The 18,219-nt window shown below is 39.8% G+C and overlaps 1 protein-coding gene across 1 annotated transcript; it reads left to right on the top strand.

Annotated features, from left to right (window-relative positions):
- Positions 1 to 1,905: 1,905 nt before the first annotated feature.
- On the top strand, positions 1,906 to 18,195 carry ace (angiotensin I converting enzyme (peptidyl-dipeptidase A) 1). The gene is made up of 25 exons (XM_026351149.1): positions 1,906 to 2,557; positions 5,158 to 5,328; positions 5,433 to 5,520; positions 6,264 to 6,407; positions 6,491 to 6,682; positions 7,124 to 7,221; positions 7,348 to 7,517; positions 7,658 to 7,881; positions 7,964 to 8,108; positions 9,324 to 9,422; positions 10,098 to 10,220; positions 10,326 to 10,531; positions 10,647 to 10,783; positions 11,120 to 11,278; positions 12,074 to 12,161; positions 12,453 to 12,596; positions 12,967 to 13,158; positions 13,354 to 13,451; positions 13,918 to 14,090; positions 14,315 to 14,538; positions 14,620 to 14,764; positions 15,491 to 15,589; positions 15,812 to 15,934; positions 16,221 to 16,411; positions 17,663 to 18,195. Exons 1-25 carry the CDS (start codon positions 2,324 to 2,326, stop codon positions 17,839 to 17,841), a joined length of 3,846 nt encoding a protein of 1,281 aa, XP_026206934.1. The 5' UTR covers positions 1,906 to 2,323; the 3' UTR covers positions 17,842 to 18,195.
- The last annotated feature ends 24 nt before the right edge of the window (positions 18,196 to 18,219 follow it).

Raw genomic sequence — 18,219 nt, 5'->3', positions numbered from 1 at the left:
TGAGATATGGTATCCCTTTTAAGATATCTGCTAAGTGACATGATAGATATACACTCTGCTTGACTACTGGTGACTTTGTTGATCTCAGATCTTAGCATGAAGGGTCATCTGTAGGACAGCGTGGCATCATTCTAATTCAGTGATCCAAAGCTGAACTCCTGCTCCTGTGTCCCCCTCACTATAGTGATAATGACTCCCTCTGCCTTGACCTCACAAAGGCCAGTCGTTTGAATCCCCGTTCTAATTAAGCACATCACCTCATATTCGCCATTTTGGTGTTAATTATCTGGCTAAAGTTAACTTCAAGGATCTACGTAAGTTCTCTAGAGTTTATTTACCTCAAAGGTAAAATGTCAGCATCATAAAAGGGCCTTTTTATTTGGTAAAGAGAGAAACGTGTTATGATTCTTATCGGTGGAAACACAATTTATTACCACCACCATCACAGAAACTGTGTTGGATCAGATCAAATTTTCAATTAAAGACCTACTAGAGATTATAACATTATTAATATTAATTTACTGTTGTGAAGATTAAAGTTATAAGACAAATATGAGCTTATGAATATGAATGGAAAAGAAAAATGTTTCAGGCTTTTTATTCAAAGCAAACACTAAAAGATAAACCAATATCTGAGCACAGAACGCTTTATGATCCCATGAAACTTTATGATCCCGTCCTTGTGCAATCTAAGATCATGTATTTGAACATCATCATGTGTTTTAACCTCAATGAGGCACAGCTTTATTCCTAATGGCCTTGTTGAGTTTTTTAAAGACACACTCCAGGATTTTGTTGAGTGTGCTCACAAGTCTTCACATTTTCACACTTCACAGGGAAATTTAAATATCAACAACGAGCAAGTGGTGATCTGAACCAGTGCACGTGATTGCACACAGTGACAGAGTAAGTCTGTCACATCAAAACCTTTGCCACAAAGTCTGTCTGTCAAACTGAATACAGTTAGTATTTTAATATCAATCATGATTTAAATGGCTGCGTGTAATGTGAAAAAGGCTACTTCAAGGGTCATTTCAAGCTGGCATTAAGAGCAACTCAGGTAGTGGTTTTGATCACTCAAAAATCACAATTAGATAAGAGTGAATATTGGACTTAAATCCATCACGTGGATTTCATTTCAATGAGTTGCCCTATTGTACTGTCTCATTTCTGCTGCCCCTGAGTGGCAATAAAATCAATTGCTGCAGGTTTAAGCGTGCCAGAAATATCATTGTGTTTAGCTCCATGTGACATACACCACACTGTGCTCAGCAATCATATATCATATGCAGTAAAGAGATTAATAATTGCTTAATTTAATTTGTATGTAATACTCTGTGTCATGGCTGATCTCAAACATCTGTCTCAGAGAATTCCAGGAAGATGAGATAGTGTCATAGCTCCATTTAGGATTAAGAGTAACTCAGTAAAATTGGTTTGTTTACAGAGTAATTAAGGCAAAAGGTACACACATGTTTCTAATTTCAACCAGTGGAGGTATTATAAGGAATATATCCCACCTTATCTTAATACTTTTGTGTTAATGTGAATGTGCACTACATGCTCAGACAGTGGCTGATCAAAATGGGATGTGAGAGAGAAAGCTGTGCTGTAATATGCTCAGATAATGTATAAAAGACACAGTACAAGGTGAGCCCCTTTCACCCCCTTTCATTATCTGAATCTATCTCACCTTTGCTGTTAATATCTTACAGCCTTTTCAACAATAAATCTTCCATCCCGTCACTTCTTCCCATTCTAATCCCCTTATCCCCAGTCTCTTTCATTTCCCCTGTCTTCATAATTCTCCCTCCCCCTGAGGAGGGAACTGAGAGTAAAGTACGTGGAGTCCCTCCCAGACACTCCAGTGCTGCTTAGCGAGACACTGTCACTCCACATTCAGGCAGGCAGGCAGGCACACTGAAGAGGTGTATGATATCTTATCTCATCAACAGTTGTAGAAACTTGGATGTGACAGAAGATAGTACCATCTGAATCCTGACAGGCTGGTAAACAGCAAAGGGAGGGGGAAAACTGGGGGGGAAATATGTCCGGCGCTGTAAAGTAATAAGAGGCAAGGCTACAGAGAAGTGTGGGCTGGGTTACACTGGCACTTAAAAAGAAGCTCCCTTTAGCTTCTGTGCATTTCACCAGCTGCCAGGCTGGAAGGGTAATGAGCAAGCAGTGAAGGAGTGGATGAGGCAGCAGCTCCAGGGGGAAGGTGTACTCTCACTTCATTGGAGCAAGTGTATTTTTAGCCCTTCCTCCCTGCTCTTCCACTTCACAGTTTTATTCTCCACCTTTTCCTTGGTGGGAGCTAGCCATGGGCACTGGTGGGGACAGGTTTTTCTGCTCTGTGCTGCTGTTGCTGCCAGTCTTGGGACTGTCTGGGGCTCTGCTGAACAGCTGGTTGCCAGGGGATTATTCAGACACCACGACTGATGTGCTAAGGTTTCTCAGTGACTACAACAGCACTGCTGAGGAGGTGTTATTCTACAGCGTGTCTGCCAGCTGGAACTACAACACCAACATAAGCAACTACAACTCTGAGCTTCAGGTAGGATAACTCCTAGAATCTCGAGGGTAGAGAGTGATGTGTTTGCTGAACGTTTTTCACATGCTGGTATGAAATTGGCCCATTTCGATCAGCTCTTGCAAGGACTGGCACCTTGTCACTACAAATGCATGCATGGTCAAAGGTTTCTGTGGAGCTGAGCCCTGCTTGATTTGGAGATCACCCCTATTCATCTCTCTCCAGAATTACATGCTCAGTTTCCTCCCAACGCAGCCAACTCAGCTTGTGAGTTACTAGAAATATAAAATGGCTTTGAGCGCCTGCAGTGCAAATGTCTACAAGTTTTGAATACATTTGATTTTTTTTGTTCATTATTCTGCTCAATGCAGTTTCTGCAAAAGGAAGCACTCACAGTTGGATGCAGCTTTATGCACACTAATAGGCTTTAAGGTGGCACTAGGTGCTACCAATAATATGTCTTTCTTTTAAAGACATTTCAGAATGGGTCTTTTTTAAAGGTACTCTTTTAAACAGAGTGGATTCCAGAAAACAGGAGAATCATTTTGACAGGCAGAAGGATGCAGGAACTGAAAACTGCTGAGGGCACATACAAACTCATACAAGAAAATTGCTGAATCGACATACACAGATTTTTTTTTTTCTGTGCGTCACTTGGGTAACTGGCACTCTAGGATGTCATTACACTATCCAGGCATGGGAAGTGATCACTGTACATACTGAACAAAGAGTATATGAGATACAGTAGTTGCAGACTGCATTCTTCTCTTCAGAATGTGCAGTAAATTGAACCTTGTTGAGTACAAAAAGACGTAATTAAAGTGAATCACAGCACTTAGTTATATATCTGATAACCATTAAGCCTGACAGAGGAAATTTCTAACATTGTCATTCCATTTATGCAGTATTTTAAGTTTACATTATGTTAAAATTATTCAAATCACGACAAAAGTGCAAGACAGGAATGGATTACATTACAAAATGAACACAGCAGTTGTGCACACAAAGCAAATGCACACTGTAAACACACTTTATCCTCAGCTTGTGCAGCTTCACAGGTGAGGGTGTAGAAGATCAAAAGGAATGAGAATCAATAGGAATAAATAAAACCACTGAGAGTGGATATCAATGACAATGTCCTTTGAACCCGAGAATGAAATACCAGCTGGCTGAAAGTGTCATTATCAGGCCTGAGTCAGTAACTCCACTGCCTCTTTTTATTTTTCATGTGAGTTGAATGTGAATTTTGAAAACTAATAATTTAATTTTGAAATCATGTGCATCCATTTTGGACACATTTCATCACCAAAAAATGTTTTAACCTCATATTTTTGCTATTTCAGATTTACATAACTTAAAAAGAAAGACTGCAGTGTACTGGGTTTAAAAGAGGGGGATGGGGGGGGCTGAAATCATGTTTTTACACTTTTTACATACAGGATTGAAACATACAGCATCCATCTTTAGTGAAAGAAACCGGTTTCTAGCTAAATCTTTATGATTCTTTGGTTTAACATGAGATTATGTGAGTGGATGGATAAGTATAGGCAGGTTGGAAAAAGCTTAAAAAGAGACGGAGAAGAAGAGCACAAAGGTCAGAGTTAATACCTACTCGCAGGAAACTGATATCCCTGCTGAAGCCTGTTATTTTAGTGAAGTCAGGGAGAAAGACAGATAAGAATAAGGCTTAAATGACAACATTGATGCATGAAGGTACTATCTGTCACTTTGGTCAGGAAGTGTGCTGAGGAAATAGTGAGTTGTGGTCACTAACTTATAGCCATAGTTACGCCAATATTAGATACATATAAAATATTTTAAAATTAAATAAGTTACGTAAGCTTATATTACTCAACTCAGTGTATTTCTCAACTTTAACATGACACATACAGTGTTCAGAGTTTCATTTGTCTTAGATATAAATAACAAAGTCAGAGTTGCAGTATGTTAAAAAATAACCCAACCTTAAACAATGTGACAAAATCATGAAGAAAGTGACATGACCAACAGGTGTGAGTAACTGGGACAAAACTGCGCTGGGTTTTACTTTTTAACCCAGAATGACCCAACCTAGTGGGTTAAATTAACAATGTTGCTGGTTTAAATCTTAATTATACAATGGATTGTTTCTCTAACTAGTTTGCTTGGTTTAATTTTAACAATCTACAAACTTTGGGATTGTGGCTACTCTACTGAGAAGTGAGAGCCCAGTCAAAATGACCCCAAGAGCAAAATAAATAAACACTCGTCAAGGAGGTAAAGAAGCAACCCAAAGTGACAGCCAAAGATTTGAAGGCATCATTGTAACTAATTAACATCTGTGTTCATGAGTGTACAGTAGGTAAAACATTGAACAAGCATGGTGTCTATGGCAGGACACCAGGAAGGAGGTCATAACTTAGAGGTTTGCCAAAGAGCACATTGACACTGCACAGCAGACACACACAGCGCTACATTTGGCATAAAAAGGTCAACCAGTTATTAATTCCAAAGGTTCACATACTTTTTCTTGCCACTGTAAATGACAGGTCCCATGACAGGCCTTTAAAATTCAGATCTTTGTTTAGTACATTATTTGAGCCAATGCTTCTCTGACATTCATGTTTGCCTCCTTCGACCTTTAGGTAAATGCATCCCTCGATGAGCAGGCCTTCTCTGAGGGCTGGGGGCTGAAAGCCAAGCAGGTCTTCTCTCAAGGTACTCTCAACTCTCTGCCGAACCCTGAAGACAAGAAACTGATGGAAAAGATCAAGCTACTGGGAGCTGCTAACCTGCCTCAAAAAGAAAGAGAGGAGGTCTGATTGTTTCTGTTTCATTTTTTGTTGAAGTACTTGTAGTCATGGTTTTGTCACTGTATCACTGCTAACCTTTAGTAAGCCTCTCTTTATTTTGTCTGCAGTATAACACAATTCTGAGCACCATGGAAAGTATTTATTCGAAAAGCAAGGTGCATCCACAGCCAAATGTAAGCTGGAGCCTGGAGCCTGGTGAGTAAATATATCAGAAATTAAAGTCTGTTAGTTTGCATCTAAAAAGTGCACAAATCTCTGATGTAGATGTTTTGGAAAGAAGGAAGAAGGCTAGGAAGGAAAACAGTTGTTTAGATGTTAAGATCTTAAAGGCTTATGTAACAGGGCGTGGGCAAAATTCCTTTAGAGAGGTCTCCAAAGGAAGTGTTATGGATATGTCCATGAGTGTTGAGCAAAAAGCTATAGAAACGGCGTGTCAGTAGCAGACATGCAGTGTGAACAATGGACTTGTGCCTTGGTAGCAACAACTGCCAGAGTTGATTGTGAAAAATGTCTGCCAACACTAACACTACAACAAAGAGGGTAAAACAACAACTCACAGCCATGGAAACAATCCACGGTGGAACAGAGATAGTATGTGGTACATTCTTCCCAAAAACAACTGGTGGTATTAGAATAACAAACAGACCGTCAACAATCCATTCAAGCTCTGTAGCTTCTGCGGTTTTCAACCTTCACCTTCTCATCGCCTTTGTTTCATATTCTTAACATTTTGAAGGTAAACATACAACACGATTCTTAGAGAACAGCCATAACTCAAACTAAATCTCTTGGACCATGTGTCTGTGCTGGCCTTTGCCTGCTGAGCGAGCATGAGGTCATCTCACCGCCAATTGATCATCAGTGGATTTCACTTTCCATTTATATTCCATCATTCTTTTTAAGACTGAGGCTGAGTTGGATTTCCTTTATTTTTGCAGAACTCACAGAAATCATGGCCAACTCCAGGAGCTATAAGAAGTTGCTTTATGCCTGGGAGGGCTGGCACAATGAATCAGGTGTACCTCTCAAGAAATACTACCCCAGGTTTGTGGAGCTCAGCAACAAAGCCTCTCAAGCGGATGGTAAGACTTCGCCATTTGTCATGGAGCTAATAATGCTACAAATAAGTAGTAGAGAAAGAACGTTAACATTTTGTCCTGTTTAGGATTTAAGGACACTGGAGATGACTGGCGGTCTTCTTATGAGTCTGAGACCTTTGAGCAGGATTTAGAGGAGCTCTTTACGACTATTGAGCCTCTCTACAAGAACCTGCATGCCTTTGTGCGCCGCCAGCTCTACAACCTGTACGGTCCCAAGTACATCAACCTTAAAGGCCCTATCCCAGCACATCTACTAGGTACAACAAAACATTTTAATTGTATTTTTCAAATGCACTCTCATCTGTTGAGGGGAACCATTGGTATTACATAAGGGAATGTACAAATATTGTTGGGTAAGGAAGGTGACAACAGTGTTATTTCTTCATGCCCCCAGGTCTCTTGTAAGATTTACTGAAGATTAAATAAAAGATTAATCAGCCTCAGTCATTTTCATACAGTCCATGAAATAAACTGTCTTAATTTAATAAAAGCCAAGACTATCATTACATGCCAGTGAGAATCGAGAGATCAGAGTACTAAGATGAAGATACACCATGAGAAGTAGCTTTGCAGGCTTATTTAACTGCTGTTGCTGAACAAGCTGTATAAAGGCATTTCCTACAGTGCCTGTGAGTGAAGTGTCCCTTAACAAGTCAGAGTTGTTGCCTAAGTATGTTTTCTTCCTCACCCTTACTCAGGAAATATGTGGGCCCAGACCTGGAACAATATATATGACATGATGACACCATTTCCTGACAAACCCAACTTGGACGTGACTAATGAAATGAGCAATCAAGTAAGTGTGAAGAAAACATTTTGCTCTCCTTTCACTACATATCATGAATGTCATAAAGTTATTAGGTGATTGTAGCTTTGTCAAATATTACGGAGGGTGAATAGTGTGATTATTCCCTCTGCATAGGGCTATAATGCCACACACATGTTTCGTGTGGCCGAGGAGTTCTTTACCTCTCTGGGTTTAGAGGAGATGCCCCAGGAGTTCTGGGATGAGTCCATGCTGGTGAAGCCTGATGATCGAGAAGTGGTTTGCCACGCATCTGCCTGGGACTTTTACAACCGCAAAGACTTTAGGTACAATAATTAAATTAGTTACACTTAATTGCAGGAGTTTTAAAAAAAAGTTTGCAAAGAATGAATCATAACCTTCAGTTACTGTTTTACACAGCTTTAGAAACATATTCATTATTAACCATCTACTGTATGTGTCATAGGATCAAGCAGTGCACCACAGTGACGATGGAGCAGCTCTTCACTGTACACCATGAGATGGGGCACGTCCAGTATTACCTGCAGTACAAGGACAAGCCTGTGGGATTCCGTCGTGGAGCTAATCCCGGTTTTCATGAAGCTATTGGCGATGTTTTGTCTCTCTCAGTTTCCACACCCAAACATCTACACACCATCAAACTGCTGGATTCAGTCACCTCTGACTATGGTACAGAGATTAACACAAAGAAAAATCTAATAGTGAAATACCCTCTCTCATCAAATGCTCATTCTGCATCTAATTTCTCCAGAAACTGATATCAACTACCTGTTAAAGATGGCTCTGGAGAAGATAGCCTTCCTTCCCTTTGGCTACCTCATAGACCAGTGGAGATGGGGTGTGTTCAGTGGGCGTATTCCTACAGATCGGTACAACACTGAGTGGTGGAACCTCAGGTGGGTGTACTTTCTAAGTAACCATTTTAATTTACATTGTTGAATACAGTAGGTTAAGCTATAAAATCTGAATTGATTTGCTCATAGTTAGATGGGAGGATGAGAGTTGATTTACTGAACATCGTACAGCTGAAAATTGTGGGAAAAAACAAAGATACCTTTGCCTGAAGCCAACAAAGTTCTCCTATCTTAAGCTCACTGATTAACGTATCTTATTTCTTCACTTTGAGCAAAATAACAAATTGTAAAAACGACAAGTTGTGGTTGTTACAGGAGGTTAAGTGTCAGGCCATTTCTTGGCTGGGTGCAGCAATTTCCTGGAGTCTTCTCACTGTGAGGTTGCCAGATAAAGCAACGGACAATGCTGCCTTTGGACAGACCTAGCTGTTTCCCACAGTTTTTATTCTTTGTGCTAAACTAAGCTAACAGGAAACTGTTGGTAATACATAATTAGGAACTAGCAACAATCTGTTGTTCGAATCTGAGAAAATGATTGGGGGGCACAGGAAACACACAACATTAGCACATCATCACCTTTTAGGTCAAAATGGAGAACTGAGCAAACATTTCCTTATTTACACATCTAGGACTTTAGACATGATCAGCATGATCATTTATTTAGGTTGTATTTCTAGCCATTAAATAAATAAAAACAACACAGACCCATTTTTAAAACCTCTGGTTTTAGTTTTTACCACATTTTAATATCTGTGTCTAAATTCTCCACACAGCCAGTTACTTTATGTGTCTGCCGTTTGGTACTGGGCAGGTAGTGTACAGCACAATGGGTTTTCACTTACTTATTTGTAGAAAACAGTCTATTAAAATGACTATCACATTGTTTTTACCTTGTTACATATTAGTTGTTTTAGAAAAACATCATTTATGGCTATGGAATCACTCACTTTTGCAGATGCTTGTCATCAGCAAATCCCAGCAGATCAGCGGCTCTAGGAAACTGCGGTAGTTCTGTCTGGTATTTAGACTGAAATGTGTGTTTTTTTGTGAGATGTGAGGTGTTGCTAGAAAACACAAGGACACACACACACACACACACATACACACACACGCTCTGCTACCACTTAATGGAGACAAAAAAAAAACAAAAAAAAGACAAAAACAATCATTACAGGTTAAGTAACTTTCCAAAATTTATGTCTTACATAACGACATGCCAGTGTGCTCTAAATCTGTTTCTTATTTCTTTCTTTAAAGAACAAAATATCAAGGCATCTGCCCACCCACCACTCGCACAGAGGACCACTTTGATCCTGGGGCAAAATACCACATCCCTGGAAACACGCCATACATCAGGTAGCATCCTGTGCTGCTGACGCCACTGCTTAATTGGGGGGATAAAGACGTTTAAAGGCCTTTTTATTTTCCTAGCTGTCTGATTAACACCTACTCATAACAATGCATTAAAGAAGTAAAACGGACACAAATGAAAACAGCTGGCGTCATTTTGGTTCACAAATCACTATGATTGTGTGTACATAGAGTAAGTAAAGTGAATTAAAATGCGCAATGGCTGGTGAACTGGGAATACACGCTATGTGTTGTAATCTGAACTGAATTGCTAGCATTTCAATGTGGTTTTCAACAATGCTGGAACTCTACAATAGCTGGAAGCTTGCTGCAGAGGAAGGGGGCCTTATAAGAAAACTCTCTGACCCTGGCAAGTTTAGTTAACAATGTCGGGAATAAAAATTAGTCCAACTCGCATTTAGTTAAACGGACAAATACTCTAAACAAACATAATCTATCCCAGCACTGGTGTTCAAGGACCGCTGTCCAGCTTCTGATCGAGGTAATCAGCAGTGAGTAGGACAGGGTCAGATGGGGGAAAAAAAGCGAGATTCCTGAGCACCATGGCTGGGAGCCCCCTTTCTCATCTGTAATAACCTTTAAAATGTGATGAAATCTTTCTGTAAAGTAGTATAAATATCACGCACTAAAGAGTTGATGAAGTAATTTGTTCCCTTGCAGATATTTTGTCAGCTTCATCCTGCAGTTCCAGTTCCATGAGAAACTGTGTGAAGCAGCCCATCACACCGGGCCTTTGCATACATGTGACATCTACCGCTCCGCAGGAGCTGGCGCCATTCTTAAGTATGTGACTGGACCATTGGTTATGGATATTGGTTGATGAAAGCAGTAGATATAAATATATATAAGATAATATGATATAAAACTGTTTCCTTCTTCCCCCTCCAGGAAAGTTCTTCAGGCTGGCTCTTCCAAACCTTGGCCTGATATCCTCCAGGATGCTATAGGAACCAACAAAATGAATGCCAGCTCACTCATGAACTACTTTGATCCTGTTATAAAGTGGCTGGAAATGCAAAATGTGAACGAGACATTAGGATGGCCTGACATTGACTGGGTCCCACCCATTCCTGAGGGTTACCCTGAAGATATCAGTAAGACAGACCTTTGAGCACACTACAGTCATGATTCATTACATAGATCTTTATTTATAATAGGCATCCTGCAGTTGAGCTAGTTTCTCCTTCTCCCTGTCCCATCCTTCTGCAGGCAAGAACACAGATGAGGTTGATGCAAAAAGGTTTCTAGATGAGTACAACAAAACGGCTGAGGTGGTGTGGAACGCCTACACTGAAGCCTCATGGAACTACAACACTGACATCACTGAAGCCAATAAGCAGGCGATGGTGAGACCCTCTGACTGACCAACTTCACTGAGATCAGCTTAACTCTGTTTGAGAATCATCTATCATCATACAAGTGTGAAGGACTGCTGTGTCTTGTGTTGATTTTTTTTTTTTTTTTTTGCATCAAAATCAGGAGATCAATAAAATCACTGCTTAATCAAATATGTCTCATTGAATCAATAATTGGTAGTAATTACTAATTAACCTATGTATGCATGTTTTGTCAAATTAACAGTACCAATCTGTGCATCATGTAACCTGCCTATACATCCATCCATCCATCCATCCACACATCCAATCAAAAATCAATAAAGGGTATTCATTATTCTTGTCTAGCTTGAGAAGAACCTGGAGATGTCGGCCCACACCCTGGAGTATGGACAGAAGGCTCGTGAGTACGACACCACTGACTTCCAGGACGCTTCGGTCAAACGCATCATGAAAAAACTCAGCGACATTGAGAGGGCTGCACTGCCAGCGACAGAGCTGAGAGAGGTGTGGAGGAAATGGTTTTAGTTTTACAAATATTTATTCAAGGGAGAACTGCTCACAGTGGGGAATTACAAAATGTACTTTTAAAATAAAAGACAGCAAAGCCCACATGAGCTTGCAAGAAAGCAGTGTACAAACACAGCTGGATCCAGTTTCCCATCTCTATTACACCACCACAACTGAACAAATAAAACTAGTTGTCTTATTTTCCAGGTATTACATACAAAGTGTTGCTATTTACCAGCCAAGTATTTTTAAAACTATCAAGTTCCCAACCCTTATCTCCTTGAGCAGCTTAGAGACAAGTTATGTACATGTATGTATAGCTCTGTTTTGTTTGGCCTGTGACATTTTACACTCTTTAAATCCCCATATTTAATAAACAACATGTGGGAGCTGCTCCACCTTAAAACAGACATTTTTTCCTCCATGTTTGGTGCAAATCCATTCTCTGCTTTATTAAAATGCAGGATTATTAAATGTAGAAACCAATTTTAAGGCAAACTTTTTTACTGGTATATTACAGTAGTAAATCAGCCTCAAATATACTTTAGCCGCAAGAGGAGTTGTTGTTGTTTTTTGCAAACTGTGGTTACAGTAAAAAGAGATGTTATATTTGGACCAGAAACAGAGCTTTGGGAGCTGAGCATAATGAAGTACAGTGTGATATAACACAAAGCAGCTGAGCAGATGTGAAACAAGTTGCAGCCAACTCCATTTGAGCAGGTGTAGAACATACTTGTAGAAATATAATAACAGTACAAGCTAATGCCCTGATGGATGCTTTTACCTTTACAGTACAACACTCTTCTATCCAACATGGAGACCAAGTACAGCGTGGCTGAGGTCTGCAGAAGCAATGGGGCGTGCCTCCCACTGGATCCAGGTGTGACCAAGAGTGTGACTCTAAAAAATATAAAAAAGTTCAAAATTAAAGCAATAAATGTAAACATATACCATAAGCTAACAATGCTACTACTCCATATTTTAGTTAATGGTTAGTGTTTAATTATAGGGAATTTGTAATTACATGAAGCTACTTTGAAGTACTGCAATAGGTGCAGTAGTTATATTACTAGTAAGTACATAGTGGAAACAGGACATGAAGTGGGACATTAGCCAGACGAGTATACTGTAAGTAACTTAATTAATCACGAATGAATGTGCTTTGCTCCAGATCTCCAGAAGCTCATGGCCGAGTCCAGGGATTATAATGAACTGTTATTTGCCTGGAAAGGATGGAGAGACGCTGCAGGAAAAACAATTCGTCAGGATTACCAGAGATATGTTGAACTGGCCAACAAAGCTGCCAAACTTAATGGTATGACCTAGCAGAGAAGAACTCTTATTTTATTTATTTTACTTATTAGTTTAATTTCTCACACGCTGATGCTTTTCTGAAGACACAGAAAATCTTACTGATCAGTCAAGTGGAAGAATACACTTGACACAGAGAATACAGGTGTCTTAATACACAAAGCAAAGCAATGATCCACATTTGACACAGGAGAATACAGGTGTCTTAATCCACAAACCAAAGTCCAAAGGACATTTGCTGTTTTCCATGTTTTACAGGTGTGTTAATATCCTAGAGTCTCGGGGGTTCCATCCTGTACATATCCTATCCTACTTTTGGGTAGATTTCGTTGCCTTTGGACATAGCAACACTAATTTGGTGGTACTTTGTGTAGGTCACTCTGACAATGGGGCTTTCTGGCGCTCCTTGTATGAGACTCCAACCTTTGAGGAAGACCTGGAGACTCTGTGGAGGGAGCTGGAACCGCTCTATAAGAACCTACATGCCTACGTTCGCAGGGCCCTTTACAAAAAGTATGGTCCGGACTACATCAACCTGAAGGGACCCATTCCTGCTCATTTGTTGGGTAAATAACAAACAATAACTGCAGCTTTTTAGATTATTAAAACACACTGTACTATTATAAACAAGGCTTTCCGGAGTAAATGGATAGTAGCCTATAGTGACTATAGCATCCAGGGGACAAGATGGCTTGCCCCACAGTTTCTTTGACTTTGAAATATGAAATATGAAACATGAATGCAGACGTCTGTATTTTCAGGCAACATGTGGGCACAGTCCTGGTCTGGCATTATGGATTTGGCGATGCCCTACCCACATGCCACACAGGTTGATGCCACTCCAGCTATGGTGTCACAGGTAAGTGAACACATGAACTAGCTGTGGTGTAGTGATCACAACTACACACGTAAATACACAAGGAAGGCATTTGCACATTCATTTTGTCCTTCTGCCACTCACTTTGCAGCTTTAGAAACCAATGTTGCACTTGTTTCAAAAGGACAAATTTGAAGCAAGAATGCACCAGAATAAGCATAAATATATTTTAATTCAACTGAATAACAAATTTCAAGAGTCATCCGTGACTGCAAGGAGTGCACATAAAACATCACTGTACTATATTCCTAACATTTTTTTCAAAAGGAACCACTCAGCGCCCTCTCTGTTTAGAATTATAATTTGTTTAAAGTTTGTGTAATCCTGTCTTTTCTAAATGAAGCTGTTGCTTTTAAACATGTTTAATATCTCCACATCTGGCAAAACTGTTTGTGCTATATGTACACACATCGTCAACTTCACTGAAACTCTCTTTTGGCCCATTCAGGGCTGGAGCCCCACCAGAATGTTTCAGGAATCGGACGCATTTTTCACCTCTCTTGGTCTGCTGCCAATGCCCCCAGAATTTTGGAGCAAGTCCATGCTGTGGAAGCCGACTGACGGGCGCCAGGTGGTGTGCCACGCATCAGCATGGGACTTTTATAACCGAAAAGACTTCAGGTTGAACATCTTATTTTCAGAACTTAAATGAGTTATAAGTTATCAATAGTACTCTGATAGCTTTGCTGTCTTACTTGAATTTATTCCAAATCCTTAACACGTTTTCAATTCTAAATCAAAACTTAAGAATTTTCTATTTCTATCATTATTCAGACAGTTTCCAGTGTGTAATTGTTGTAAGTGCAGTAAGCAACATGGAATATTGGCCTTGTTTGTGTCTCCAGGATCAAACAGTGCACTGTTGTGACGATGGATGACCTGATCACGGTGCACCATGAGATGGGCCACGTCCAGTACTTCCTGCAGTACAAAGACCAGCCTGTGTCTTTCCGTGATGGAGCCAACCCTGGTTTCCATGAGGCCATTGGCGATGTACTAGCTCTGTCTGTATCCACACCCAAACATCTGAATAGCATCGGCCTCCTGGACAAAGTTGAGAGCAACCACGGTTAGTGGCAAATAACCTTTAGCACAATGTAGTTCAGCAAAAGCATGTGATGCTATGAAACAGTGATTTTGTCTCCTCTAGAGAGTGACATCAACTTCCTGATGAGCATGGCACTTGACAAGATTGCTTTCCTACCGTTTGGATACCTGATGGACCAGTGGAGATGGAAGGTATTTGACGGACGCATCTCGTCATCTGAGTATAACAAAGAGTGGTGGAACCTCAGGTAAAGTTCACCAGCACCTTTACAATTACAGACAATGTTTGTCACCTAGAAAGATTTAATTAAAGACCTTTAGCTTGCACACAGTGGTTCTACTTTGGGGGCATACATGTAAAGTATTGGCAGTAAACTGGAGGAAGACTGCAAAAACCATATAAATACATTTAAATATATGGAATATACACAAAGTTTATTTTTATTTATTATTCATATAGATCTTCTATTTTTTTTTTAATACACACAAAAGTGCCCCACCCACATGGACTTGCCAGACACCACAAATATTTTGCATCTGTGAAACAACTGCAAAAGTTAAACATCAGCATAATTGTTCATTAATAATCATCCGCTATGAGTAAACTCAGAAACACAAACGCTTCCTTCCTAAAAGAAAGCTCAGCTTTCTTGTGTGACAGTGTGGCTTTTCAACAGCATATATAAAAAAATGTCTTCAGACAGAAAAGGCAAACAGTTCAGATCTTAAACCTCCCAGTTTCAATAGTTAATGATAATGTACCTGAATGTAGCTGTTCAGACATAGAGCTCTGCCTCTGTGCCTTAAATAAAGTTCAGATGCTTATTCTTTGTACATCAGGAACAGCTTGTGTTGAACATCAGTATCATCTATTTTAAAAGATAAAGAATAAATCTGTCACAATTTTAAATTTAAATTTTTTAATGATACTGAAATAACAGCTAGATTATATCCTCTTCTATTATGCTTTGCAGAATGAAGTACCAGGGACTGTGTCCACCTGTAGCTCGCACGGAGGACGACTTCGACCCTGGTGCAAAGTTCCATATCCCTGCTAATGTTCCCTACGTCAGGTATATTTTACTGATATAACAAGACAAGCATACCGCTGTCAGGTTTAACAATCAGGGCGTGTTTTAATAATATAATGAGATAATGCTGTACTGTATGTTGCCCTTATTGTGCACATGGCTCAAAAGATAATTCACCATTACAAGCAAGTGATACAACAGTGTCAGCTCATTCTGTGCTGGTTTCTGCTGCCATTAATGTGCATCTTTACACTTTTTACTTAGGTACTTTGTCAGCTTCATCATCCAGTTTCAGTTCCACCAAGCTCTATGTAATGCTGCCAATCATGATGGGCCCCTTCATACCTGCGATATCTACAAATCTAAAGAAGCTGGGAAGCTGCTGAGGTCAGTGCACACTCCTACACACTCATGCAAACCCACTAATAACCACCTTAGGAAGACAATGATGTGAATCAATTATTCTTTGAACAAAAATACCATTTGTGTGACAATCATGTTCCTTGGTGTATTTATGACATTAACTCAATTACAAGTCATATTACAACACTGTTAAAACAACTAAAAACAATAAATACTGTATTTAGTAGTGTTTAAAAACATCATTCACACCATGTGTGCATTTGTTGCTAGAGCACACACTCACTACTGACATCTCCTGTGTTGTTTGCAGTGATGTGATGAAGCTGGGCTTCAGTAAGCCCTGGCCTGAGGCTATGACCATGATCACTGGCCAGCCCAAAATGAGTGCCCAGCCACTCATGGAGTATTTCAAACCCCTCATTGACTGGCTTGAGGCAGAGAACAACAAGAACAATGACATTCGCGGGTGGCCTGAGTACGACTGGAAACCTTCTAGCCCAAGTACGTCCAACGTATTCATGCTATAATACTTTCACAGAAACACATGCATGTACTGTAAGCAAGCCTAGAAGCTTGAAGTTGGTCTTAAATCAGTTTTCCGTTCTCCAAGCCAAATGTTTTTTGAACTCATTCCCAGAAAGAAAAGGCACAGTGTCTCCTCACAGAGGCATTAATTTAGTTTTCCTGCTCTGTTGCAGGCTTACAGAGAAATCAATCTCCCGCTCATCTTGTTTTACAGATGAGACCCTGCTGAAAGGATCCATATAGATTAAACTGATGAGATTCTAACATCAGAGTGAAGAGAGAGCAAGCAAGAGATAGTGGGAAGTGGAGCACAGGGAGCAAGAGTGATAATAGAAAGAAAGTAAAATAAAGTGACTCCTTTCTTCAGACTACACAGTTATTATTTTATGGCGCCAATACCAGCACAGACATTTTGAGTCAGATGTTATGTTGTCTCAATAGTGTTACACAGTAAGAGTAGTTGCTGCACTCGTTTAGAGATTTAGGCCTGTTAATGTGCACCATATGTATGTAGGAAGTATTACTACTAGCAGGCAATCAACAGATTTGTTATCGAAAGAGAAATAGAGCGAGCAAGAGAAAAATAACAAGAGGTCACACATGTCTGTCCTGTCCTCCTGGTGCTTTACAGACAAACTGGAAAAAGTGTAGGTGGAACGCAGACGCCAGAAGAAAAGATCAAAGAACATTTTTCCATTCTTCTGTGCTAATTAAAAACATCTTACTGAAATAACTTACTGTACATGTCTCTGTAAAATAAAATCTAAATTAATTTCAGTTCTCAATTATTTCAGCTCGCAAAACGTAAAATCTCACACATATGAACAAAAGTTCAGCTACAAAAAATGACAAATATAAACGCAGCAAAATTGCAGCAGCGGTTCTTTTTCTTTCCTGCAGGTGGCAACATCAGTAGTCTACACTGACCAGCCACATTAATGCCACCTAGTGGCTTTAATGTTGTGGTGAACAGGGTCAGTACAGGGACAATTGGTGTACATTGCATTTCTGAATCGCTGTAGCTATTCCTTTCTGTCCATGCCTTTACTCTATAGAACCACGATCCATATTTCATAGCTTCCATGAGTACATTTAAACAACAATTCTTAAAACTCTCCCTTTTAGAGACTTTTCAGCTTCCTACATGTGAACTACTGAGTTTGTAAGTGAGTGAAAAGAACCACGTTGCATGTTACCTAGTGAGTATTTTGTGTTTGTACCCTGCAGGTAAAGTGAACTTCCTGGGTATGAGTGTTGGGAGCTCAGCTGCCATCGCTGGCCAGTGGGTCCTGTTGGTCCTTGGCCTGGTCCTCTTGGTGGCCACCATTCTTTTGGCCTATAAGTACAGGAAGTCAAGAAAGCCTCAAAAGTCCTTATCCACGATGGAACTCAAGCAAAAGGACTAGTAGTCAGTGAAAGCCAAAGAGCTAACGTCTGACTAAATGTAGATAGCACAGCATCAACCACAATGTGAACATCAGTGTTTTCTGTAATCTATAATACTTATTATCAAATCAGCTTTTCTTTTGGTCTGCCTCCCTATCTAGTCTTGTATAGTTATTGTATACACTTAAAGTCAAATTATTTTGCCTATGCAAAGAACATTTCAATTTTGTAATTTATTTGTAATATTTGAATGTTTAGGGAGGACTTTTTTTTTCAAGTGGATGTCTGTAAACTCAAACTGTGTAAGCATTTTTGAATATATTTGAATTTTTGTTGAATCCTTTGCATTTCTACAATAAAGACATTAAATATTTCTTCTGCCAATATGTTCAACCAAT

This window comes from Anabas testudineus, chromosome 19 (assembly GCF_900324465.2).
Source record: "Anabas testudineus chromosome 19, fAnaTes1.2, whole genome shotgun sequence".
Taxonomy (NCBI): domain Eukaryota; kingdom Metazoa; phylum Chordata; class Actinopteri; order Anabantiformes; family Anabantidae; genus Anabas; species Anabas testudineus.
Note: the sequence above shows the minus strand (reverse complement) of the source record. Positions and strands in the feature narration are given on the sequence as shown.